Source organism: Astatotilapia calliptera, chromosome 6 (assembly GCF_964374335.1).
Source record: "Astatotilapia calliptera chromosome 6, fAstCal68.1, whole genome shotgun sequence".
NCBI classification, from domain to species: Eukaryota; Metazoa; Chordata; class Actinopteri; order Cichliformes; family Cichlidae; genus Astatotilapia; species Astatotilapia calliptera.
The window spans coordinates 29,185,237-29,210,403 of record NC_137427.1 but is presented as its reverse complement, the minus strand read 5'-3'; the positions used below and the strand labels follow the sequence as shown (position 1 = coordinate 29,210,403).

Sequence of the window (25,167 nt, the reverse complement as noted above, 5' to 3'; positions counted from 1 at the left end):
TCAGGGCAGGAAATCTGTAGAATGAATGAATATCAATGTTTTTGAAGACGATGACATCCAAGCTGTTTAGGCTTATGTGATGCAGACGGACTTCCTCTTCATTTTTGAAGATGTGAGAATCTTCAATGGCAAAAAAAGTCAGATCAGAGCCCGACAAAATATTCACAAGTTGTACACAAGCTGACACAGACATGTTCACATTTTTGAAACTAAGACCTGTAGCACCACGCTCGATGGTCACGTGAAGTGGGAACATTTGCAAACTTTTTGTTAAACTGTGTGTCAGTGAATGTCACTGTTGTGTTTGGATGAACAACGTCTAACAATATAGCTCGTACTACTGCTAAATCTCTGTGAAATACTCCACTGAGTCTAAGTGTTACATGGCTAATGGGTCCAATTTGTCTCAGACTCCCTCTGTTAAACACTTGCAGATGATTTCCTTCAAAAACAAGTTCCTCAAGACCAAAAAGGCCAGAAAAATCCCTTTTACTGACAGACTGAAGGAAAGGTCCTCCAAAATGGAGGGTCTTCAAGCTCCTCAGTGGCAGGAAAAGGTTTCCCTGACCAAGTGTTGAATATTTGTTTCCCAAAAGATTCAAGTAGTGGAGAGAAGTCAGGTTCTGAAACCAACCAGAAGACAAAGTCTCCAACTGGTTTGAGGACAAGTCCAGTTTCTCCAAATGAGTCAGTGGGTGAAATGCGTCTTCATGGATGGTTTTGATCCTGTTGTTATTCACGAACAAAGCCCTCAAAGCGGCATATGAAAGAAAGTCATCTTTCATTATCGTCTCCAGTGCGTTTAAAGAGAGATCGAGCTCAGTGATGAGTTTTGAAGCGGCTGCAGGGACTTCTCGAAGGTTTTGGCTCGAGCAGTCGCAGGATGTTTGTTCACAGTGGTGACACTGTTGACTGGTGAGCGCCGAGCACTGAGATACTAACAGGACAAACACGAGAAACTTCATGACTTTTTCTCCTGAGTGCCTGCAAAACACAAACACAAAATCAAACTCAGAGCTTTTCTTTCAGGTGCTGGTGTGACACAATGTAATAATGAAACAGCCATGCTAACAGCTTTGGAGCACAGCTGGAGGCTTCGTGCTAATGTCATAAAGTAATGTGGTGGGGAAATGGTGCTAATGTCATATCAGGCTTGTTTTCAACACTTTAAGAAGTGGTGGAATATGAGATTCACATCATACATGTGTTCTGTTGACATCTGTAGCACTCTGTGATGCTGTCATATCAAAATCTCTGAGGAATGTTTACAGTCTCTACAAAATCTTTAATCTGTGCATTTAAAAAAGAAAAGAAAATAATGGAATTGGTAAATATTCTTGAAAATGAATTTAATCTTAAGTTTTTTTTGATATTTTTATTTGTTTGTCATTGCATCGTTTAAACTTATTTAGAGGTGGCAAAAGTACAGACTTTCTTTACTTAAGTAGAAGTACTGATACAGGTGTTAAAACATACTCCAGTAAAAGTTAAAGTACTGAAGCAACGTTTTTACTCAAAAGTGAAAATGCACAGTAAAACTAAAAAGTAGCTCCTTTAAGGACAATTCTACGAGCCATTTTCTTTGTTTTGCTATATTAATATATTTAAAAAATAATATGAATACATGAGCATACAAATGTTATTCAAATCTAAATTGTAATTGTAGTGGATGTACTCAGCTTGAATCTGTTATCTAGGACAGACGCAGTGAAAATAACTATTTTCTGTTCCCTACATTGTAGAGGCTGACTTTGCTTCCACACCTAAACAGTAAAGTGAGCACAGTCAAGGGTTACAGTGGGATTCAGCAGATGGGGGAACACTAAGATCTGTGTAGTTGATCAGCACAGGGAAAAGAATCACAACTCACAATAATTTCTAATATGAGCTTCGGAGAAGTTTCTTTATATACAGGCTGTGATCAGCAGCCCTTCTGCTCTTTGTGGAGTCACACAAGTGAATTCAACAAGATGTCAACAGATGTTTCACAGATGTCTTTGCTTAGCTCCATTTCCTACACTGACACTATACACTTTATACCTATTTTAATACTAGACGGTTGATATAAAGTCAGAATTCAATGAATGTATCTAAGCATAATCAGCTTAAATGCAAATTGATCTCTGCGACACTAGATTTGCAGTTTATCAAGCGTCACTGAGTCCTTACCTTTAAACCTAACCTCTCCTGTCCTGTCCTCTTACATCTTTCTCCATCTCTGAGTGAAGTTTGCTCTTTTTCTTTTCTCTGCCTGTAAAATACAGCAGCTGGACCTTTAGCTAGCAACACACAGTGAGACAAACTGAACACAGACAGTTTGTGTGTTTGCTGATGTTTGTTGAACTGATAGAAATGTTGCACTTCTGCCACTTAAAAAAAACCCTCGTTCCCCTTTTTCTTCCTCGCTAGCTATTTTTTGACTTCGTTACTTCCCACCTCTTAAATTAACTGATCTAAAAACAGGTTTAATCGGGTTTAGAAGAGAAATGAAGAAAAATAACTCAATAAATCTTGCTGTGTTCCTCACAGGTGAAATGTCCCGTCCTCCTTCTGCACAGCCAGGATATTGACTGCTTTGTAAGGGCCCTCCACTACTTCTGTTTGCCTAAATTATGTCTTCATGCCTCACACTGGTCCATATTCAGAAGTAGAGACAGAGAAATAGAGTGACAGTTTCCCTGCAGGGATTAGAGATAAGAAGAACAGAAGCTAGGTCTTAGTTTCTCTGGTGTCTCATTTCTTTCATATATTTTGTCGAGCATTTGAATAAAATGTGTTTATGTTCAAGTGCACAAGAAAAATGACAATTGTTAAATATTCAAAAAACATAAAGGGAAGAAAAAGACAAAAGGTGCAGTTAGGCTTAGGTCATAAAGACTTGACTCCATCCTGTGTGAGAATGAGCCTGAAAGAGTGTGACTGTAGCACTTGTTCATTGTGTTAGATTGAGGGACTAAAGTTAAATAAACCGCAAGTAATCCAAAATGAATCTGTGTCAGCGCCAGCTTTCAGCCAACCTCAGCCCTCCTGTGATCAAATAAAGAAAATGAATTTTATAATCACACTAACAATCAGCATTCATTGTTGTTTGTTAGTGTTTGTTCACTTGCTGAAGCTTTAAAAATAGTTCTGTAACAGTAATATCAATATGGACTTGGGAAGTTGATTACTTTGACCAAGATTGCAACATTTTAAGAGCAAAGAATCTGACACGTGTCAGCATTTAGACAACGGGAAATTCAAGTTCTACTTTTTTTCTGCATGATGGGAAAGTTTTAATGTGGACTTCCACAAAAATTTGTTGTGGTCAGTAAAAGCAGAGCACTGCTGCGGAAAGATGCTGTTAGGGAAATACAGCTTCATCCACAAAAACTGCTTATTAACCTTTATAACGGTTTGACTGAACTGCACTTAAACTCTGCTGCTATGTTTTAGGTGTGGTACGTCTTTCCAGATGTGCAAGATGTCAATTCCATATGCATTGATGCATCCACATAGCGTCAGAGATGCAGAGTTTTGCACTGGGAATAATAAGAAGCTGGATAGTCTCTCATCTTCAGTGGAGAGGGCAGAGGATCCAAGTTTTTCAAAAAGAATTGCAAATGTTGTTTTGTCTTACGTCAGAACAGTTTTCCAATTTGCCTCAGTTCATATTAATTAAAAATAAAAACAAAATAATGGTTTGTGGCATTTGCAGATCACTGCATTCTGCTTATATTTACATTTTACATGCTTTTCAGCTACTGGAGACAAACTGAAGGCAGAGACTCACAACCAGTAAGCAGCTGACGGTAGCTTGCACCAAAGGCGAAGCAGAGCAAATGGTGATGTCAACGTGTTCTACCCTTCCAGCAATCACTGACTGAAAACTTTCATACAAGTATTAAAAACAATCTTTATTATAACAAAAATTATATTTTTTTCCAATTTCTTTTGAAAATGGGCAATTTGGATAAAAATGACTATAAGTGATACTTTTATTCAAGCCTTGAATTAAAGCTGAAACTCTACGCTTGCCTTATTTGATTTTAAATCCATTGCGGTGGTGCACAGAGGCAAAATTACAACACAAAATGTGTCATTGCCCAAAGATCTTGTGCAACTGATTAAATAATCACTTTTGTTTGAGTTTTTCACATATACATAAATTGTGTCAGTTACAGGTTTTGGTACTTATGATAACTTTGAAACATTCCAGTGAACAAAAACAAAAAGATCATTTTGCCTTTTTTAAAACTTTATTGTATATAAAACCATTATGACCTGTAATAGACCACTCACTTACCTCTCGTTAGTTTTTATGTCAACCTCCACTAGAGTACACGCATTCATGGAGGGAAAGAAAACTTCAAAAGAAAGAAAAGAACAATTCCTGAAACATTCAAACTAAATTAGCACAATACTGAAAGATATATGAGTAATATGCAGCTCCAACCCAAATTATGTACAAAGAGCTAAGCATTTTTTAGCACATTTATATGACAAGTTAAGAGAAAGATTTTAAAAGGATTTCAGAAATACAAGGGCAAGTTTTAAAAGATTCTAAAATGATCCATATGCACCCTTCTGTACTTTGTTTTTACTGTCAAATGAAGGGAATTCTTGAGAAAATTGAGTTTTTAAAAAAGATTGACCAAATTACATTCAAAATACACCATGCTGTCTTTGATAATACTCTTAAAATATCATACTACAATATAATAATCTTAAAATATATTTGTAGCATAAAGTCCCTGACATTGTAGCGCTTAGAAAATGTAAATTATGTGTTTGTACAATCAAAATTGTAAGTATAAACCCTTTTATAGATTGTCTTTATTATCAATTTCAGATGTTTTCATCGCTGTTCTCAGACTTTGCCAGAACGCTGGAATGTGATCTTCGTCGTGAGGCGACTCCAGGTACGTCCTGGAGTTCATCGCTTTCCGCAACCTGATTTTGACAAAGTTCTGTCAGAACGGCAGTTCCGGCTGCTCGACTGCTGGCATCACCTTCGTTTAACCCCACAACGCTGAACTTATAACACAGACCTGCAATGAGCACACACAGCACCAGGATGCCTAAGCAGAGCAAAGAAATCGCTAAAGCTGTGCGGCACTCAAACACTGACAGCTTCACGTCTGACACTCTCTCCCCCCTCACTGCATCGGGAGAGTCACAGATGTAAGACTTTAAGTCATGTCTAACTACAGTTTTGTGGTTCATCAAGTCATTTGTCACGAAACCTACAAAGTCACATGAACAGACGTAAGGGTTGCCAGCAGCTTCCAGGACCCTCAGGCTCTGGTAATCATGCAGGTTTTTACTGCTGAATTTGGCCAAGTTGTTGTCTTGAATGGAGAGAACTGCGAGGCTGACATATAAATGCCCATCTGGGAGATTTCCAAGCTTGTTGCCAGAGATGTACAGCTCTTTGAGAAGCGGCAACTCAATGCTAAAGACAGTCAGTTTATTTCTGGATAAATCAAGGATCTGTAGGCTCTGTGGTAGGCAGGATGTCACCTCAGGAAGAGAAGTTGACGAAAGGTTTAAGAACTTGAGACTTGCTGGCCAGGAACAAGTCGAAGGCATGCTGTCAAATGAGTTTCTACTCATGTCGAGGTTTTCCAGCTTTTCTAGTCTAGTGAAGAGTTTGCTGTTGATTGAAGACAAAATATTTTTGCTGATGTTGAGTGTGCGGAGATTTAGAAGGACACCAATGCCATAACACATCATTTCCATAAGTGTCAAATCTCCGATTATGTTGTCACTGATGTCCAAAAACTCCAAATCTGAGAAATGAATAGTGGATTGGCAGGGAATGACAAACAACATAGTGTTTATCATAGATGCCCTTCTTACTACAGTCAGTATATTTTGCATGAAATGGAGTTCAGGAACACGGTAGAACACGTTAATATCAATGTTTTTGAAGACGATGACATCCAAGCTGGTCAGGTTTATGTGATGCAGACGGACTTCCTCTTCATTTTTGAAGATGTGAGAATCTTCAATGGCAAAAAAAGTCAGATCAGAGCCTGAAAAAATATTCACAAGTTGTACACAAGCTGACACAGACATGTTCACATTTTTGAAACTAAGACCTGTAGCACCACGCTCGATGGCCACGTGAAGTGGGAACATTTGCAAACTTTTGTTAAACTGTGTGTCAGTGAATGTCACTGTTGTGTTTGGATGAACAACGTCTAACAATATAGCTCGTACTACTGCTAAATCTCTGTGAAATACTCCACTGAGTCTAAGTGTTACATGGCTAATGGGTCCAATTTGTCTCAGACTCCCTCTGTTAAACACTTGCAGATGATTTCCTTCAAAAACAAGTTCCTCAAGACCAAAAAGGCCAGAAAAATCCCTTTTACTGACAGACTGAAGGAAAGGTCCTCCAAAATGGAGGGTCTTCAAGCTCCTCAGTGGCAGGAAAAGGTTTCCCTGACCAAGTGTTGAATATTTGTTTCCCAAAAGATTCAAGTAGTGGAGAGAAGTCAGGTTCTGAAACCAACCAGAAGACAAAGTCTCCAACTGGTTTGAGGACAAGTCCAGTTTCTCCAAATGAGTCAGTGGGTGAAATGCGTCTTCATGGATGGTTTTGATCCTGTTGTTATTCACGAACAAAGCCCTCAAAGCGGCATATGAAAGAAAGTCATCTTTCATTATCGTCTCCAGTGCGTTTAAAGAGAGATCGAGCTCAGTGATGAGTTTTGAAGCGGCTGCAGGGACTTCTCGAAGGTTTTGGCTCGAGCAGTCGCAGGATGTTTGTTCACAGTGGTGACACTGTTGACTGGTGAGCGCCGAGCACTGAGATACTAACAGGACAAACACGAGAAACTTCATGACTTTTTCTCCTGAGTGCCTGCAAAACACAAACACAAAATCAAACTCAGAGCTTTTCTTTCAGGTGCTGGTGTGACACAATGTAATAATGAAACAGCCATGCTAACAGCTTTGGAGCACAGCTGGAGGCTTCGTGCTAATGTCATAAAGTAATGTGGTGGGGAAATTACAGTTTGACTGTTTGACTGATCATCAAATAAACTCTAATGCTAATGCGTGGACTAATTTTAGCAGACATCCTAAACAAGCACAGAACACACACACACACACACACACACACCACAGCATTAAAATGTGTTAAATAAATGATCTAAAAACAGGTTTTACCAGCTTTAGCCCTGCACAGAAGAAAAAATGAAGAAAAAAAAAAACTTCGGTAAAAATTCGCTGTCTTACTCACAGATGAAATGTCACGTCCTCCTCCTGCACAGTCAGGACACTGACTGATGTGAAAGTGTCCTTTACCACTTCTCTTATTTGTGGCTCGATTATTTCCTTATCTCATACATGCATCCTGTCACATTAGAAGGGGAGATCCAGAAATAAAGCAACAGACATCTGAGTACAGTGAACTTACTGCCATGTTTAAGAAACCAGGTTCAGATGATTTGAGCTTTGTGCCATTTTGCATTATCCTGCTGGAAGCAGCCATTGAAAATGGGTACGCTGTGATTAACGATGCTTGATGTACTAATGGGCCCAAAGTGCGGCAAGAATTCTTTTACATTTCATTTCAGACTTTTTGTTTTTAATTCAGTTTAACTTTAGTTGCCAGAGTGGGGTTTGTCGTTTTAGCTTCGTCTTTATTGTTTGAAAATGTTTCGTTTTTAATAATTTTAATGTTATTTGTAGTTAGTTTGTTTGGAGGGTATATGTGAGAGGTAAGATTGAGGAAATCAGTGCAGACATTACAGTTGAAACACAAAAGTTGTCGAAATTTGATGACTCACAGTCTTAGAGATTCGGAGTCTCAATAAACACCTTCATCGCTGCCTCATCAGGTGAGTTAGGCTACGTCCACACTAGCTCCGCGTCCACACTAGCGTTTTCAGTCGTTTTCAGAGTTCTGCGTCCACGTTGAAACGGCACCTACGTTCCAGTCCTGCGCATGCGTCACATGACTAAAATGCGTCATCGTTTTAGGAAGTCTGCGTTTTAGAGTGTCCACACTGCGACGGGGCAGCTCCGTTTTGAAATGCATGCGTTTCAAACGCTGCGTTTTCCCTTGAGGACAACGCCGTCTCAGTGTGGACGGGAGGCCAAAAAGGAGAGAAAATGATGCGTTTTCAAACGAAGTAGCCTAAGCTTTCCAAGTTCACAAAGGTTTTTCACCTAGTCTATTTTTCTTTGGTGGTTTTTTTTTTAAAGTTTTGATTATTTATAACACCCCTGCCTCTAACCCCTGGCATCAGGGGTCAAGACATTTTCATCCAGAGAACTGAACTGACTGAGTAGTTTCTGTTTTTCGGACCATTCTCTGTCAATCCTAGAGATTTTTCCTCCAGTCTGATGCTCACTGTGAACCTGAGTCTTGTCCATGTCTGTATGTGTAAATGCATTTAGTTGTTGCCATATGATTGGCTGCATTGAGCTGTATGTGAACAGAAAAGGAATGTGTATCATTACCGTGATAATATAAACGTTATATTCATTATACTTTAGGCTGCCTTTGTCAGCTTGTGCGTGCCACATTATAACCAGCGTATGAATTTATGTGTGTGATGGTCAGTGCCACAATGCTGAGTTTATAGTATCATACATTTCCACGTAGGTCTAAATGGAAGATTGGATACAGATTGGGCTGTTTTTCATAAAAAACACCTGATAAAGTTAAATAAAGCACAGGTAATCCACCTGAAATGGGGTAAATCTATGTCAGCGCCTTCTTTTAACCAACGCCGGACAGGTTTCAGGCCTCCTGTGATAAAATAAAGAAACTGAATTTTATAATCACACTAACAAACAGCATTGTTGTTTGGCGAAAGGTGATACTGGCTATGATAAAAGAATTAAATAAAATGTAATTTAAGTGTCACCAAATATAAATGGGGACATACAATATTTGTGTATTTGGCAATGACTTACTGAAGTTTTAAAAATAGTTATGAGAGTTAGAGAACGGGAAGTCACGTTCCTTTTATTTATTTTTTTTAATATGTTGACTTCCACAAAAAAGTTGTTGTGCTCAGTAAGATTACAGCAGCAAAGATGCCGTTCTCCAGGCCCGCTGAGGTTACTCTAACTGTATTACGTGTTTGTGCATGTCCATGTTTGGTGTTAGATTGTTTATTTTGTTTAGTTTTGTTAATATTTCGAGTATAGTGGATTAAACATCTCCCTAACATCTGTATAAATTATATTTAGAAATATATTTGGAAATACAATGCACTTTTTCAGATTTTAAGGTATATGCACACACAGGCACACGACTTTAGATCCTCCTAATATCCATGTAGTCTGAGGGATCTCAGATGTCTGCATACACCTAGCAGTTGGATCATATCGAGGTCGAATCATAAATCATAAAATGGGTCAAACACATTTTTGATTTGATTTTTCCTGGGTGTTTGATTTATGTGGTCTTTTTAGTTTCACAAAAACCTGACCTTTGACCTTGAGGATCAAAATCATCAATACACAAACTCATCCTCGATATTTGGTAGAAGAATCTGTGGTAAGGTTTGAAAATCCTACATCACCTCATTTGAGTTCGCAAAGTTGGGTGCCTGTGCTCACCAACATCCACTGGCCAGGTGGGTTTATGACAATTCCACCCCACACCCACAAATCTGCCCAAGCTAACGTGGAGCTGCCTGCTATGGTGACTTGCTGTAAAAAAGGAAGCAGCCAAAAGTTGGTTTTAGTTAAAATATTTTCTGCGTTTAAGAATCAAAACGGCTCAGCTGAGTAAAACTCATTATTTGTAGCCAGGGGCAGAAAAGTGATTCAAATGATTGAGAGTAAAAAGGAAGCTGACACTTTCCAGACTTTATCAAAGGTGTGAGCATCACAGCAGAGGCCGTTGTGTCAAAGTAGCTGAAGATAAAACACAGAAAAACATGAAGGTGATTTTCCTGGCCTGGGGTTTTATAAAAATATTCTGCAGTAGATCAAAAACGAAATAAAGTCATTAATCAACATATGAACATTACCTGATGCTGCTGACGTGAAGCAGAGCAAAGTTACAGAGGTTTGATTAGAAACACGGCAAAGCGTTTTGCAATTTTGCATAATTTTAAGTTTAAATTTGTTCAGTATTGAACAGCAGAAATTAGGCTTTCTTTTCGGAAGTAAGTAAAAGGAAAGAAAACAACGGCTGACAGCGCTGTAAACAATGATAGACTTGTGCGTAACAAGCAAGCGAATAATGCAGAAAACAGATTTTTAGACTGGAAACTGTTCTTGAAGTATACAGAGAGAGAGAGAGAAAGAGAGAGAGAGCTGTGCATGAAGTGTGATTTTTATTGTGGTGGAAGCAAAACAGCAAAAGTCAGAGGGAGTCCATGACGATGTTTATGTGGAGCTTAGTTTGGATCTTCTTTTGCTGCTGGTTCGGTCAATATTGTTTGGAGAGAGATGAAACTAACAGCTTTGGAATCAGCGGAAAAAGGGCCTAAACACAAAGCGCGGACCCGCCGAAACATCAGAATCAGCGAGCTGTCGGCTTTCAGCCCCGACCGTGTCCGTGCCGTCGGGTGAGAAAGGCGACATCTCACTGATTCTGATCCGCGGGTCCGCGCTTTGTGTTTACGTCTTTGTGCAGAATCCGTGTTCCTGCTCTCATTTACTGTTTTAGCTGGTTGGTGGTTCTTGAAATTTTGTGAGGTTTAACCTGAGATTCTGGCGTTTTGGGCAAAATAAATTAATATTAAAAAAATCAATTCGGGATTTTAATGAATCGATATCACCTTATCCAAGCTAGAATCAATTTTAATCGATAAATTGATCATCAAAACCCACCCTTAATTGAAAGTCACAGGAAAGTAAAGATAAATAAATAAGGAAAATCAAGTAAACAAGTCAATTAAAAAACAAGACGCATGAAGTTAAAGTACAAAACTTTTTTTTTTTAATTTTCTATGATCAAAACTGCAAAACAGCTAGAAAAATATACAACAAATGCTTAACCTTTCACAACATATAACATCTGAAAATGGGAACATAAAAGAAAAACAATATTCACATTTTCCCCATCAATGATAAAAGAACATTCTTTTTTTATTTCCTTTTCTTGACTTATAAGTTTCCAATTATAGTTAAGCTCTGCTGTATTTACTTGTTTTAAACATCTCCACAGTAGCCGGAGTCGTTGGAGAGCTGCGAGTTGGAGCTGCGGTTGGATGAAGAGTTCCATATGTCCAAGTTCATGTGCGGGCCGAAAGGGTTGAAGCTGGAGTACTGCAGCGGTCCGCAGGCCCCCACTGGCTCCCGAGTAAAGGGGGAGTGAGGCGGGGTGATGGGGGACACCGGGGCCGATCGCTCGGGCTGGAAGTGGCTCGGGTAGGGCTCGATCTGGGGTGTCCAGATGGATCCAAACAGGCTGGACATGGGGGAGAGACTGCGGGTACCCGAGAAGTATGGCTGTGGGGGCGGAAGAGAGGAAAAACGTTGTCAGGAGGGGTCGACAGTTTCTGACCTCACCTTTCACTGCACTCTGATACCATCTGTTCCCCACAGTGACGACCTGGCTGCCGTTTGTCTCTCCTTTTCAGCAAAAACAAAATGACCTTTCCAGTTCAGCAAAGACGGCAACACTTCCCCTCATCTTTATGAGTTATGTGATAATCCTCTTCTCTTCTACACAGTCTTACAAATATACCTCAAAGAATTTGAGTAAGTTTCTCAGATCTAGCTGAAGTGTTACTGAACCAAAGTGAGTCACAGAAATGCTCAGATGTATACAATACTGTTAACATCTGTATAAACTCATTTGTCATTGATGCAGCAGATGTTTACGCACTGACACTTCAGTATATATCAATAAAGATGTGGTTTAACAACCATTAGAATCGTATCTGGATTTTTCCAAGGGTAGCTGCATAGGCAGAGGCCACCCAGTTATTTCGATCTATAAGCAGCCTGAAATATGAGTCACCACTCAGTTCAGGAAAGTGCTTTGAGGGTTACTTCTAATAGGTTTTCAAGGGGTAAAGAATTAATGTTTCCTTTTCTTTTTGTAGCCAACTCTTCCCAACCCGCTTCACAGGCCGGGCCTGATAAATACCGTAATTGTCGGGCTATAAGCCGCTACTTTTTGCACAAGCTTTGAACCCTGCGGCTTTTAGTCAGGTGCGGCTTTTCTATGGATTGTCCATGATTTTTGTCATATCGTAAGACGATTTGTTTTGTTTGTTCCGCTGTTGTACGGCACTACGTTGCCTGGCGGAAGGATCGGGGTTCAAGAGTGGTATGTTAGTCACATGTCCATCCGCCAGGCAACGTAGTGCCGTACGAAGTAGCGCGAAAAACAAACTTCAAAGTAGCGCTACGCGTTCAGCGGGAGTCGTGGATGATGAGCGGCGATAAACTTGCGAAAAGCAAGTTATGCTCAACTCCACCGGTGGATTCTGACAGCGTGGAAAAGTGTGAAAACATCCACGATCACCACCGGATTTTGAAGGGCTGGACTGCTGCATGATGGAGAGGAGGACTCTGACACTGACAATGAGGATTTCTTTGGTTTTGAAAGTGACAACAAAGGAGAGAAGCGGAGAGTGGATGACGAAGCCATCCTGAGCCTGTTTGTATCCGACACTGGAGAAGAGGACTTTGGTGGTTTTAGTGCGCAGGAAGAAGAGAAAGATGGTGGTGAATGACTGACTTTTCTTCTTGTTAAAGCCGTGTCACTGCACCTGAGCCTAAAAGGTAGTCCGAATCTATTTTTCTGGTGTGCTGTAGGTTACTGTTATGTACTACATGTGCAAATATGTACCCATAACTTGTTTTTCAAGTTATGGGTACAAACAGCCATCTCTTTCCGGACAATTCCCTTTGTGCATATTCTCTTACATATGATAAGTCAACATTGAAACACCTGCGGCTTTTAGTCAGGTGCGGCTAATGTATGTACAAAACAGGATTTTCCCCTGATTTTAGCTTGTGCGGCTAATATTCAGGTGCGCTTTGTAGTCCAGGAAATACGGTAAATAGCTGTGCAGGATGCTGGATTAAAAGAAACAACAACAAAAGGCCAAAAGACCTCGTGTTAATCGTGTTGCTCATTTCTGCCACAGACTGGACTGGTGGAAATAAACCAGCTGCTGTAGCAGCATGCCTCTTTTTCTTCTTTTAACTCTCTGGTGTCCTATCCAGGGTATTTGACTCCACACATCTATATAACAGAGCAATACCCCCGCCCTATTTTTACCCTCGGTAAAGATGTACGTGACGCAGTCTCCTGTACTCTTCTGTCTTCAAGATGAACTTCCCTTTCTCTTATCCAGCCTGTTAGCTTGCATGTGAGCCTGTCTGTTTAGACTGGTTTATGGGAAACATGTATGTTCCTCTGTAGATCACAACTATGACTAAAACTTAACAAGAACCAAAAGAAAGATGTGAACTGGGTTTTAATTTGAAAGGAGCTAAATTTGTCGTCTGTCACTGTGTGTTCTTTTATGTCAGGATTAAATCAAAGCGTCACCCCCTCCGTGTTAGTGTAGCTACACGAAACAGAGGCTACAAACAGAAGAGAAGCTGATTCTATCCTAAATACAGTAACATACTCTTTAACCCAGATTCCCTGCTTCCTTATTTCTGCACAGAGCTGATTACTTTCTGAAAATGATCAGAAGTCAGAACACAGACGTCAGAGGTGTAATTACACTGATCCAATCGACACACATCCAGCTTACATCTCGAACAGGGACATCGAACTCGTCTTACACTGTAGGCCACATGTAGTGTGAATGTCAATGGGGGAAGATGGATCTTTATCAATAGGAAAAGCTGTAAAACATCAGAAAATACAGCTAAAAGCTCAAAATCTGTGCACTTTTCTAAAGCTGTCCAGTCGGCCGGCTTGAAGTCTTTGCTGGGTCGATTCTGATCCCCACGGCTTATGTTTGACACCACTGATCTAAGGTTCGAAGTTTAAACTGGAACCGCAACTGGGTTTTATCACCCATCACACATTTATTTAAAGAGTAATCTTGACAGATGTATCAGCATCTTAACCATCTCCAGCCTATCAGAGATAAAACAGTGTGTTTGTTTATACCTACAGTGCGACGATGCCTCTGCAGTACTGTAAGGCAAACTACACCACCCAGTTGTGCTAGAAAACTTCTCTGTGTTGCTTTATGTATCCAATTTACAGAAGTGCAACTGTGTATTTGCTTTAGGGGACTGAAACCCCTCATGTGTCATCTTTACATGGTTTATTTATAGGCCTCACGGCAGGTTTAGTTGCTGCAGTTCAGTTACTGCTGTAGTTGCAGTGGCTGCTCTGGTTGCAGAAGCTGCCATACCATCTTTGCTGTGCGTTCTGTTAGTATAACACTGCGAGTCACTCCCACCCCTTATAAACATGTAATCAGAATAATGTAAATATGAAAATATTATAGTGAGTAAACAAAAAGTAACTTTACATGGTGCAGAAAAAATGATAAATACTCTCTTTCTTTTTTAAGAAAAAACTTCAATCTGTTCCCCTCGACTGACTGCAGCTGAAGTCATTGATTTCAGGTAATTTTACTGTCATTTGTTTGCACCACCACGATGAATCATGAAGTAGTGTTTTGACTCTGGTTATTGAAACTAAAGAAATGTATTTAGAGAACCTGTGTGCTATAAAAACAATTTTTTCCCCAGTGTATAGAAAATATATCACAAAAGGAATCATTAAGACAAACTGCTGTCATATATAACATAATGGACATAAAATAATATCTCCAAGTACAATTAGTGTGAGTAATTGAAACAGCCACTGGAAGTGGTACAAAAATACAATTACAGATAAAAACCACCGTTCTTTGAAGCAAAAGATGTAAAACCACGAATTCATAGTAACATTTGCACTTTGAAACAGAATATCTGCAAATGAACTGATTACTGCCTCTCAGCCTACCACAGGCATGATGGAAAAGAAAAGCCCTACAGTGTTGCTATTAAATTAAAAACAAAACTTTGTGGTGTAATTGGTGCATCTTTCCTTTGCCGCCCTCAGCCAGATGCTTTCTCCCTAAATTGGCACCGAGTCATGAAAACTTTAAGAACCCCCGCGTTAACCATCTGACTCGAGTATTATGAGGCGTCACCTTGCTGCCCACACAGGCTGCTGTGTCCCAGGTTGAGGGCGATTCCTGAGGCTGCTCGTCACTCCAGATGGTCTGATTGCTGTGCATGTTCTGGCCCTCCTGACTGTGAAAACCACTTGTAAAAGTTCCATTACCTGCAAAGTGATAACAAACAACAACTCAGACTTGAACCAGCAGGGACGTTTAGCCTTTGCATTATTTGTTGGTTACAGTATTATATAGCTGATCTTCTACAAAGCAATGGGAACACGTAACCGGTTCAAAGTGCTTATCATGAGCTCGTACCTATGTAGCCATTTTCCGGATAGTAGTTATAGGAACTGTTACAGTGGCTGCTGGCACTATTCCAACGTAACCTGCAGGAGAGGAGGAAATTTTTAACAGAGTCAAAGAAGCTGAAACACTAATCTACAGAAAAGCAAATACGCAGTGCAGCAGCAGAGGAAAGATATTCAAGCATGTGCTTACTCAGTTAGGGATTCTGTTTACAGAGAAGGGTGAGTAACACCAAACTTTTGAGATGAATATGCAGATTATCCACAGGTGAAAAGCCGCTTTATGCTCACATTTGTAAAGTTATTTCCATTTCTACTAAAGATTTTCAATAACTGTTAATCTGGATTATCGTTTTTAATCACTTTATGAATCTAAGAGTCTGTTACGGACACTAGATTTGTTTTAGACTCCACTAACTCCAGCCCTCTCTTTGGTGCCGTCATAAAGACCCACGCAGACAGTTCATTTACTGGAACTGAGTGAAGCACCACTAACCAAGTGTTTCCATAACATCTTCAAATACTCACCCGCGGAATGACGCGGTGGTTGGTGGTATGTAGCGCATTGCTTCGGTGGTGTTGTATCTGAACTCACTGGTGAGGGGGATGGGTGGAGCGGACCACGTATCTTCAGGCAGATACTGACCTGTCACATCTGTGAGGAGAGGACACGATAACGATTACAAAAACGGACGAGACGCACAACCGTTGTAGAAGACGAGTTTACTGCACATTTTGCCTTTTCAAAAAGTGTGCTTTTGCTATAAACGATTAAGCCTTTACCCGTGTTCTGGTCCATTCCTGCAGCAACAGCAGCAGCAAAGCTTGAGGTCAAGCTGGGCCTGGTGGACTCTTGGCTTTGGCATTGGTCTTTATGGTACAGGCTGTTCATGCTGAACAGAGGAAAGGCAAACATTACGACTTACACTGCGTCTGAATAAACCACAAGATAACCTAAATCCAGCTCTTGGCATTACAAACTGTACAAATCCTATGAAAGCACAGTAAAAAACACATGAATGACCACCTCTGACAAAGTCTCTGGAATACAAATTACAGACTGATAAATTAGTATTTGTTTAAGTTGGCAAACAAAAAGATTAAAAAAAGAAAAAGAAATGTTATATTGATACTAATCAGAACCAGTTCTTGTTGTACCTTTTAGTCTTATAGTTGGCATTAATGGGCTGGTAGCTGTCAACCTCTTTTGGGTACACACTGTACTGCATGGAGTCCCCTGGAAAAACAAACAAACTGACTAATGTTAAAAAGTGGCAAACTACAGTTCTCATCTATTATAAGAAGACTTTTACTGACTAGTTTCCTACATTACACGCATTCACTCAACAGCTGAGAAAGTGTGAGGCTGGCTGCAGAGACAGCACCGCTATAAACCCAAAAAAAGCAGCACTGCAACAAAACAATTTGAGTTGGGTTTCTTTTCAAGAGAAGGTAAGCGCCCCATACTTTTTCTAGATGAGGTAGTGGAGCGGTGTGTCCGGGCACTGGCGTCCTTGTCTCCCTCCATGCTGCTGGTGCTGCTACAGCTGCCCCAGCTCCCTCTGCTGGCCCTCACGCTGCCCGATGAGCTGCCTGAGTCTGAGCCTGATTCGCAGACGCTGCCCACGCGCCACTCTGGAGTACACTTCTTCCGAGTGCGAGCAGGACACACACCTGGCAGGAACAAAGCCCAGCGAAATGAGAATCGACTTTCCTCACCAAAGTAGCTTCATTTAAGGGAAGCTCGGTAATGGCCGAGTCAGTTATTTGTGCCCACCGTTCTGTTTGAGTGGGCTCTCAGCAGTCTGCACAGGCTTCAGTGCTTCTGTCTTGAAGCTGTTGGTGGAGCGGTTCCTGCTGCGGGGTCCACTGACAAAGTCCGCAGTTTTCCAAACAGGTTCCTTCTCCCTCTCTGGTGTTACTTGCATGTTGTGCTCGGGAGCGCTACAACAGTAATTGGGAGACAAATCAACAACAAAACCCCCCCCAAAACAACACATTATATATATTTATATTACTGGGTTAACTGAGTGTCTGCTTGTTTTTACATTAAACGTCAAAGATACGTCTTAAGGTATCTTTCATCACGAGCTTTAAAAACATTAAGTGTTGCTTTGGTTAAGTACATGTGTATTACCTGGAGACATTTTCAGTCTTCCTGCGGCTCCTCTTTCCCTTATTATTCCCTGCTGCAGTGCCAGACTCTGTGCTCTGCGCTTTCTTTTTCTGTCCTTTGCAGTCGTCTCTCAGCTAGACGGGGTAAACAAACAGGGATGACAGTTGGGGTTTTTTTTTCTATAGAAATCTCTTTGATGATAAAAGTCAAAAGAGAAATGAATTTGTTATTGTAATTAAACAGAAATGCAGCAGTCTAACAAAAACTCCTCCTTTACCTCGACTTCAGAACTGTCCCTTTTCTCAGATTCCATCTTCTCTGCATAGTGCTCAGTGTTTTCTATGGGACTGCACACTAACAGGCCCGGTCTGGGTCCTGGACCCAGTGTGACATTATCTGGGAAACCAGCAGGTATTTCCATGGGAAACATAACCGCTGCTGGCATTGTATCTTCTACGACTTCTTTAAAGTCTGGGGCTGTCATCTTCTCCATCTCATTGATGAAAGCTGGCTCGTTGTTGTTGTTGCAGACGTCGGTGTCGGGAGTGAGGGGAGGGTCTGGTCTCAGGTCTTCCAGCTCTTCGTCCACTGTCACAGCACCAGCTGATGCTGTGGATGAGCTGGGTTTATATTTGGAGTAATAGAGTGAAACCTTGCATTTCTTCTGTTGTTGGGAGGGTGTGGTTGAGGAGCCCTTCTTTGAGGACTGAGGTCGAGGGGCGAGGCTGTTGGCTAAGGCTGGAGACCCGCGGCCTTTACCTTTGTCGGATGTGTGGCAGGTGTCCACGTAGGTCTTACAACTGCCTTTTGTTTTACTGCACAGACAGACATTTGACTATTTAGAGTGTTTTAACACCAAAACGTTTTCCTGCTATGTTTACGATTGGTCTACATAAATAAATGAGGAAGACAAATCTACATACTGTACTCCATTAGGTGTGATATTATTGACTGAACCATTTTCCCGGGACAAGACAGAGTTGTGGTTGCTCCTGCTGCTCGGTGCAGAGAACTCATGCAGGATAAACTGTGCTTGATAAAAGGCCATCAGGCACACACCAAACAAGGAGAAACTGCAACAAAAACAGAGATCCGAAAAAATTTACAAGTTAATCAAAAACTAAACCCCAATCAATAAATGTTCCCCGATGCATCCGCTTCTCCTCACAAATTACTGTTACTGACCATGTGAAGATGAGGGTGACCACCCAGAAAGTTTCCTCCCAGCTGGGGCCAGGAACCACCTGGGCACAGAGGGGCAACATGTGATGGGGAAGCGTCACGTTGAGGGTAAAAGGGAAAGAAGTGCCACGTGATGTCACAAGGGTGAGGTCCCGAATGACCCAGGATGAGGTGAAGTCTGGGGTAAACCTGAAGACGTGGACAGGTAGAGGCAGAGAGAGAAACAAACGGCAAAATGATTAAAAAAAGAGCCAAAATGATGAGATTTTTAAAAAAGGAGAGGAAGACATATTCAGGACATATTGTGCAAGAATATAAAAAAGGAAGAGAAATAGCAAAAAATAAATACATAACAAGAGAAGTAGGATATTGGGCAACTAATATATTGCGCAACCAGCAAAGTAAACCACATTATGGTTTAAAATGAAACCCAAAAAGTTAAATGAGGGGAAGTCATGAAGGAAAGGGGTGTGAAATTCCACTTACGCTATGGTGAGCTCAGAGGAGCTGTTGTGATCGAGGCTGAAGGAATGACACTGCAGCACCTCGAAGCCAAATCCCTGACACTTGTAACCATTTATATTCATTGACATGACCGTCAGGGGAAGCTCGCCGGCATTCTCCACCTTGAAGCTCTTTCTGATGGCAAAAAGGGGCTTATTGCTGCGCAGACCTGTAAGCGTCAGAAATAATGCCCATTAGCCTGATTTTGATCGTACGTTAGCTTAAAATTTACATCAATATGACAGCTGATAAACTTCACTCTCACCATCACGACACTCCATTAGCGTTGATTGAGGAACATTAAAGCGTAAAGAGGCCCCAGGACCGGGCAGTTTCCCCCCGACTGTTAGCAGCTCTTTAGCCCCGTGGCCCTGCACCATCACCATGTCAAACACCGTCAGGTTGTTCCTGAAAAAAAAAAAAGAAAGAAAGAAAAAAAGATTAAAAACACACAAACTCAGACGTCGAAACTTAAAATAGGAAATCAAGAGACACTTAAATCATGCCACATTTAGTCTTCAGTGTTATAAACAAACAACTTACCGACTTTTTAAAAACTGGCTACAAAACACGTTCCACTACACTTTTGTACCAAACCGGGTACCACAAAAATGGCGGAAAACGGATTTGTGAAATGTCTATGGAACACAAAAAACTCAGCACATATGCACCCAGAAAACACAATCAAATCCATTAACACTATTATCAATGAATACCTGATGATAAGAATGGTGGTGGTGGGTTTGTGTTCAGAGGGAGTAAAAACCACAGCAACCTCTCTGGACTCCCAGGGCTGCAGCAGCAGACGTAAGACTCCGGTTTTTTCTTCCATATTCTTACCCACCTGTACAGATGCACACAGGAGGGAAGAAACGGAAAGGATTAGTCAAAGAAAGGAACATGAGACAGTGGCACAGCTTTATTTTGAGGAGTTTTTCCGAGGCTTACCTTGGAGGAAGAAGCCAACAGAGAGAACTCTGTTGTGCTGATGTTAACAGAGAGAGGGCTGATATTAAACCTGCCAATCCAAACAAAGAAAACACCTTCAGAAGTGGAGTAGAAGGAGGTGCTGCGGCATCAAAACTCCAAACAGCCGTGTACTAAACTGCAACAATAACTTGACAATGTACCATTTGGTTAGAAGGTCCAGAGCCTCCAGGGGAGCAGGGTACAGAGAGAGGGCCCGAATCTCTACAGAAACCACTGAAGACGAAGGGTTCTTCAGCATGAACGTCTTAACCTGGAACAAAAAAAAAATTTCCTTTATAAGACAAATGCTTGTTAAGAATAAATGTTTCCTAAATTTAAAAAAAAATCTTAAAATGTACAACTAATAAAAAATAAATGCTGTATTTTCATTAAACAAACATAACCGACCTTGCTCTCATTGACAGGAGTAGCACCAAAGTCCAGAAGAGACGATGCCTCCACTGGGAGTCTCGGCCACCTGACAAGACGAACATATTTACATGAATAATTATGCTAATGCTGACCGCTGATGGAATATAAAAGCACACAGCGCAGGAGTGTGTGTTTCTGTGTGTGCGTTAAATTCAAGAATAACCTGCAAGGCAGCTTGTCTTTGTGGCTCTGCCATCGAGAGCAGAGTTCAGCTGCTAGTTTGCTGTCCACAGCCCAAGACGAGTGGGAAAAATCTGGAAGAAGAGAGCGTTGCCACTCTGAGCGACCTAATAAAACACAGCAGAAAATAACTTGGATTATAACATCTTCCATCACAGGAAGAAAGAAAGAAAGAGAGAAGTTTTACCTGTTTCAGATAGTCTAAGAGGACAAGGACGTCCACACTCTCTTTCCGCCTCAAACACCACCTCTCCCTGATGGCAAACATACAACTTTTAATTTCTACACAAATGCCCGACCCAAACACACTACCTACTCACCACTGAAACTGCTATTTTACCTTGGAAGGATTAGGATAGAAGTACAGTGGAACTTGCAGTGCTGTGCCCAGGCTGGTATTCAGACTCAGGGTGGAGACCTGGTTAACAGGCAGGGCCCTGCTGAGCAGCTGGAGGGACAGGACGTGCCAGCAGCCCTGAGGAACTGTCAGTGGAGTGTTGAAGTGCATCACCTGACAGACAGGGGGCAGCAGAGATAATCTGTTAAATCTTCCACTTTGTTTAGAATCCATATGATGAATGAATAACTTGTTACAGGTCAAAATCTATGGTCAAAACCTGGCGCAAATTTGATCATCGTGTGATAAAAACTGCGTCCTATCATCACATGTTGCAGTAGTGCATGCCTACCTTCATTACCCCCTGCAGCTTCTCTGAGAGGCTTGCATTCAACACAATGAGAGGCACAGGGAAGGGGTTGCTGAGCCACAAGTCCACCTGGTTAGCAGCTCTTTGTTTCATCTGGAACAGGCTGAACAAATCCCCAACAGGCCATCTGAAGAAAGAAATAAAAACATTAGTATAGAAATGACCCCAGAAGGAAAATATAGATGATATACATTGATATACTTGTCTGTGTTTATTAGTACCTTAAAAACACTTAAATGAACTATTTCTGGGGCTACGTTGTTTCAGATCAGATATACGTTTATTGTGATGATTACAAAATTCCTCCATGTTACCTGTGTGGAACATGTAGTCCAGGGAAGCTGTAGGCTGTCCTGTTTCCCATAATTTTCAAACTGATATGACTTATACATTTCTGGTCGAGGCCAGGCAATGAGCCTGATAGAAAATACAAATACAATTTCACTCAGAAGAATCGGTACGGGCTTAGAGCAAACTATTGCAACTTAAATAAGTAGTCACCTCTGCAGGCCAGTGTAGCCACTTCAGTGAAGTTTTTTGCTTCTGGTGTCAAAAGAACCTGATTAAAGTCCAAGCTAGCCTCTACTTTTGATAGCACCTGCATGTCCTGGAGACATAAAACAACGTTTTAGAGCTGCAATAATTCTACTCGCTGACTGTTGTACAACAAGGCAGAACTCTCACCTTTATATAGAGCTTCTTCCCTCCAGAATTTAACATATAAACTCTTATTTTTGATTCCCCTGTTGGAAGAAGCAAAGAGGAATGAGAATAATGTATACAAATGTGATTCATGTGTAATACAACAGAATGAGGATGACAGCTCAAACAAAGCGACATCAGAAAACAGGTAAGTACAATAAAATACTTCAGAAAGCAGTTCTGAAAAACAATAATGGTTCAAACTAATCACGGGAACTGTACACTGATGCTGTGTACACAACTGTGGCCAAAATAATTTGAACCTTCGCCCCTGATTTGGTGCAAAAACCAGAGAAAGAAAACAAAATCAGGACTGCTGTCATATTTCCCATGCCTCTCATTAGACAGTTCTTTCAAAACTGCAAAATAATCAAAGTCTTTTAATTGTATTCCTTCTCTAGTTAAACTAATACGTTTAAAAAAATGGAAGCGACTCCACAGGAAATATAGAAGCTCTGTTATGGTTAAATCTGTTAAAAAGTAAAAATTATTTTGCTTTGATAGAGCTCCATCACACAAACATTCAATGATGTAATTCATGTGTAGGCTGAAATAAATAAATAAATAAAATACCAGTGCATGTTTCTCTTTTCATACTGAAATACTGTTTTATGAACGACAGTCAGAGTCAGGTCGTGCAGCGTGGCACGCTTGCGGTGTGAATTGCCTTCAGGGCATGAATCAGAAAGGTCGCAGACACCCACCGGATGCATCCTGTTCAGCAGCAGGGGCCACCAGTAGGACCAAAATGTGCTCAATGACATAGGGCTTGAGCTTGTCCAGGTCAGCAGGCTGGTCACCACGCGCCGACAGATTAATCTGCAGACTGAGACGCTCCTCGCTTTGGAGGCAGGACCCCTGGGACAGAACAGGAAAAGCATACAGTCATGCACCAAACACAAGGACAAAATAAGAAGCACATGAACAATGACGAGTAATCTGAGAATTTAAAACAAAATCCAACAAGCGGGAACAGAGACTAAATACATACGCTGACTTAGATGCCCACTTTTGCCAGTCTGTTAACTGCTACCACCCTCCCTGTTACTAACACCCTCTTAAAGTTGACAGATCAGTAGTGGGATAGTGCAAATCTCACTACAAACCAGGGATCGTCTCAGTGGGTGAATCACCACTTGACGAACTGCAGACAGATACTATGGCTTGGTGCCACTGGGGGATCAAGACCTGCAAAAGCAAAACTAATCCCGAGAAACCAAGACTGCTGGTAACTTCTGTTGGGCTCATTTGATCTGTACGCAGCCGCGACTCCGACCCAAAGCCCATTTTGTTCAAGTAGACTTGAAAAAGAACTGAGCAGCAGGTGTCGGTCCTGGATACGAGCCAAAAGTTACGGCCGGGGCACTCACGCCACAGCACACGAGAAAGATTTCAGTTTGTATTAATATGACAGCGTAGTTGTCTGTGTCTGCAGCCGTCTTCTCTCACTTCATGTGCACTTCTTCGATTATAAGGTCTCTTGAGAAAGCAATTAAAAGCCTGGCAAGAGATCTCCCTCTCCCCAGGGCTTCTGTAGAAAACAGAAGGCGCTCAGATGACGAGCCCGGCTGTCTGTTGGACGTTTAAGACTGGAAGGCCTTCTGCTCAAGAGGACTGAAGCTCAGCTCCGATTTTGCTAAGTAGGGGTGAACTAAAAATGGTGCAAGATCACACATCGTAAAAAAATCAAGTACGCGGCTAACTGCCTTTCTATTTATTTCTCCTTATTTCCACAAAGTTTGCCCTAAGCTTCTTCTCATAGCATCGTGCTTTTCTTTTGATATTTTCAAATGCTTGCAGTAACTGCAAATCAAGAATATCTAGGATTTTAAAATCAACAACAGTGCTTGAGAGAAGCTGCTGAATTTTCAGGTGTGTTTAAAACCATTCTGAGCTGGAGTAATGTGCCAAGATCTTCCCAGAACCTCTAAATTCAGAGGTCTAAAATCCAGGCACGCGAATCCCTGTACTTGTAAAACATGATTCTCCAGAGCAGCGTGTCAGCTGAAAAGGCTCGACAACTACTGAAACAGATGGAGACAAATTACCTGTGGACTGTTCCAACTCTTCGGTAAGCTGCACTCCAGGAGTAGACCCAGTATAGTGATGTTGGAGGCATCTTCCTGCAAGAGCAACAGCAATGGTCACAGGTTAAACAGCCTTTTTCTTTTACTTGCTGTAAAAGCATTTGCATTGCAGTACTGTAATCCCAACAGGTGCACAACAGGATACAAAGTTTAGAGCAGCTTTCTTGAAGTTGTACTTTAACATATCAGAGTGCAACAATTTGGTGTATAAAGACCACACTTTTTCAAGGTAAATAAACAAACAATGACCAATCCACTTTGTTTACACTGATTTGAGAGCCGCTGATCTGGGAAAGGTGTGACAAAAGAACATCAAGTAAAAGTAAGCATACATGCATGTACCTAATTACAGATTTGAGCTGAACTTCAAGCAACAGAACAGAACAAAACTGAAAGTCCTGGCACTGAAGTGCTTAAGCAATTATGTGTAAAGTGGGAATGAGCTCAGATGGGGAAGTCACTACAAAGTTGCAAGACAGAGTGAAAAACACTATTTCAACCTCATATGCACATAACATGGAATAAGAACCTAAACGGCACTAAAAAGACTTAAACATCGGCTACAACATGAAGCATAACACCACAAAGAAAAAAAATATTGCAAAAAAATTGTAAAGTTGGTGCAAATGTTACAATTTGTGTGCGATAAGAAGAAAAAGAAATACACATATACATGAACACTGTGGGGGAGAGATAGAAAGAAAAAAATCGTGCATGCAGCTTTGGCAGCCGTTTGTGTGACTGAGTGAACACAAGTCTCTGCACTTCGCTCAGCTGACATTTTGCAACTGCCACCCCACTTCCTGTTGTGGAGGCGGACACGCCTTTCAGATGCCTCTTACACACAGACAAAGACAGACACACACTTTCACTGCCTCAGCTTGTTTCAAAAACTATACAGAAGTTGTTCATTGGTTTTCGGTTTTG

At 41.1% G+C, this 25,167-nt stretch overlaps 2 protein-coding genes across 6 annotated transcripts in view; both read right to left on the bottom strand.

The window, feature by feature from the left end:
- Positions 1-4,219: 4,219 nt before the first annotated feature.
- LOC113024416 (toll-like receptor 2 type-2) lies at positions 4,220-7,948 on the bottom strand. 4 transcript variants are annotated; one of them, XM_080303073.1, is made up of 3 exons: positions 7,782-7,948; positions 7,232-7,345; positions 4,220-6,850 (listed from the first exon to the last, which is right to left on the bottom strand). In XM_080303073.1, the coding sequence occupies exon 3, from the start codon at positions 6,829-6,831 to the stop codon at positions 4,828-4,830; it is 2,004 nt and encodes a 667-aa protein (XP_080159199.1). In that variant the 5' UTR covers positions 6,832-6,850; positions 7,232-7,345; positions 7,782-7,948; the 3' UTR covers positions 4,220-4,827. The 4 variants fall into 4 exon arrangements, with proteins under 4 accessions (XP_080159199.1, XP_080159201.1, XP_026027298.2 ...); XM_080303075.1 differs by lacking the exon at positions 7,232-7,345 and having other exon boundaries at positions 7,782-7,915; XM_026171513.2 differs by lacking the exon at positions 7,782-7,948 and having other exon boundaries at positions 7,232-7,363.
- A 2,929-nt stretch (positions 7,949-10,877) lies between these two features.
- Positions 10,878-25,167, bottom strand: part of tmem131l (transmembrane 131 like) — a 32,525-nt gene continuing 18,235 nt past the window's right edge. For both annotated transcript variants that reach the window (XM_026171512.2, XM_080303072.1), the window contains 27 exons: positions 24,202-24,276; positions 22,858-23,011; positions 22,136-22,194; positions 21,953-22,058; positions 21,766-21,868; positions 21,434-21,578; positions 21,085-21,255; positions 20,932-20,998; positions 20,728-20,851; positions 20,541-20,610; positions 20,294-20,403; positions 20,112-20,181; positions 19,880-20,007; positions 19,429-19,571; positions 19,146-19,332; positions 18,663-18,848; positions 18,401-18,550; positions 17,755-18,292; positions 17,499-17,611; positions 17,139-17,305; positions 16,829-17,035; positions 16,520-16,598; positions 16,145-16,254; positions 15,890-16,016; positions 15,372-15,442; positions 15,087-15,220; positions 10,878-11,412 (listed from right to left, as the gene is read on the bottom strand). In XM_026171512.2, the coding sequence (XP_026027297.1) occupies positions 11,113-11,412; positions 15,087-15,220; positions 15,372-15,442; positions 15,890-16,016; positions 16,145-16,254; positions 16,520-16,598; positions 16,829-17,035; positions 17,139-17,305; positions 17,499-17,611; positions 17,755-18,292; positions 18,401-18,550; positions 18,663-18,848; positions 19,146-19,332; positions 19,429-19,571; positions 19,880-20,007; positions 20,112-20,181; positions 20,294-20,403; positions 20,541-20,610; positions 20,728-20,851; positions 20,932-20,998; positions 21,085-21,255; positions 21,434-21,578; positions 21,766-21,868; positions 21,953-22,058; positions 22,136-22,194; positions 22,858-23,011; positions 24,202-24,276 (3,894 nt within the window). In that variant the 3' untranslated portion in view covers positions 10,878-11,112. The remainder of the gene's footprint in view (positions 11,413-15,086; positions 15,221-15,371; positions 15,443-15,889; positions 16,017-16,144; positions 16,255-16,519; positions 16,599-16,828; positions 17,036-17,138; positions 17,306-17,498; positions 17,612-17,754; positions 18,293-18,400; positions 18,551-18,662; positions 18,849-19,145; positions 19,333-19,428; positions 19,572-19,879; positions 20,008-20,111; positions 20,182-20,293; positions 20,404-20,540; positions 20,611-20,727; positions 20,852-20,931; positions 20,999-21,084; positions 21,256-21,433; positions 21,579-21,765; positions 21,869-21,952; positions 22,059-22,135; positions 22,195-22,857; positions 23,012-24,201; positions 24,277-25,167) is intronic.

Coding starts and splice junctions, on each gene's coding strand:
- LOC113024416 (XM_080303073.1), bottom strand. CDS start 6,831: ATGAAGTTTCTCGTGTTTGTCCTGTTAGTATCTCAGTGCTCGGCGCTC.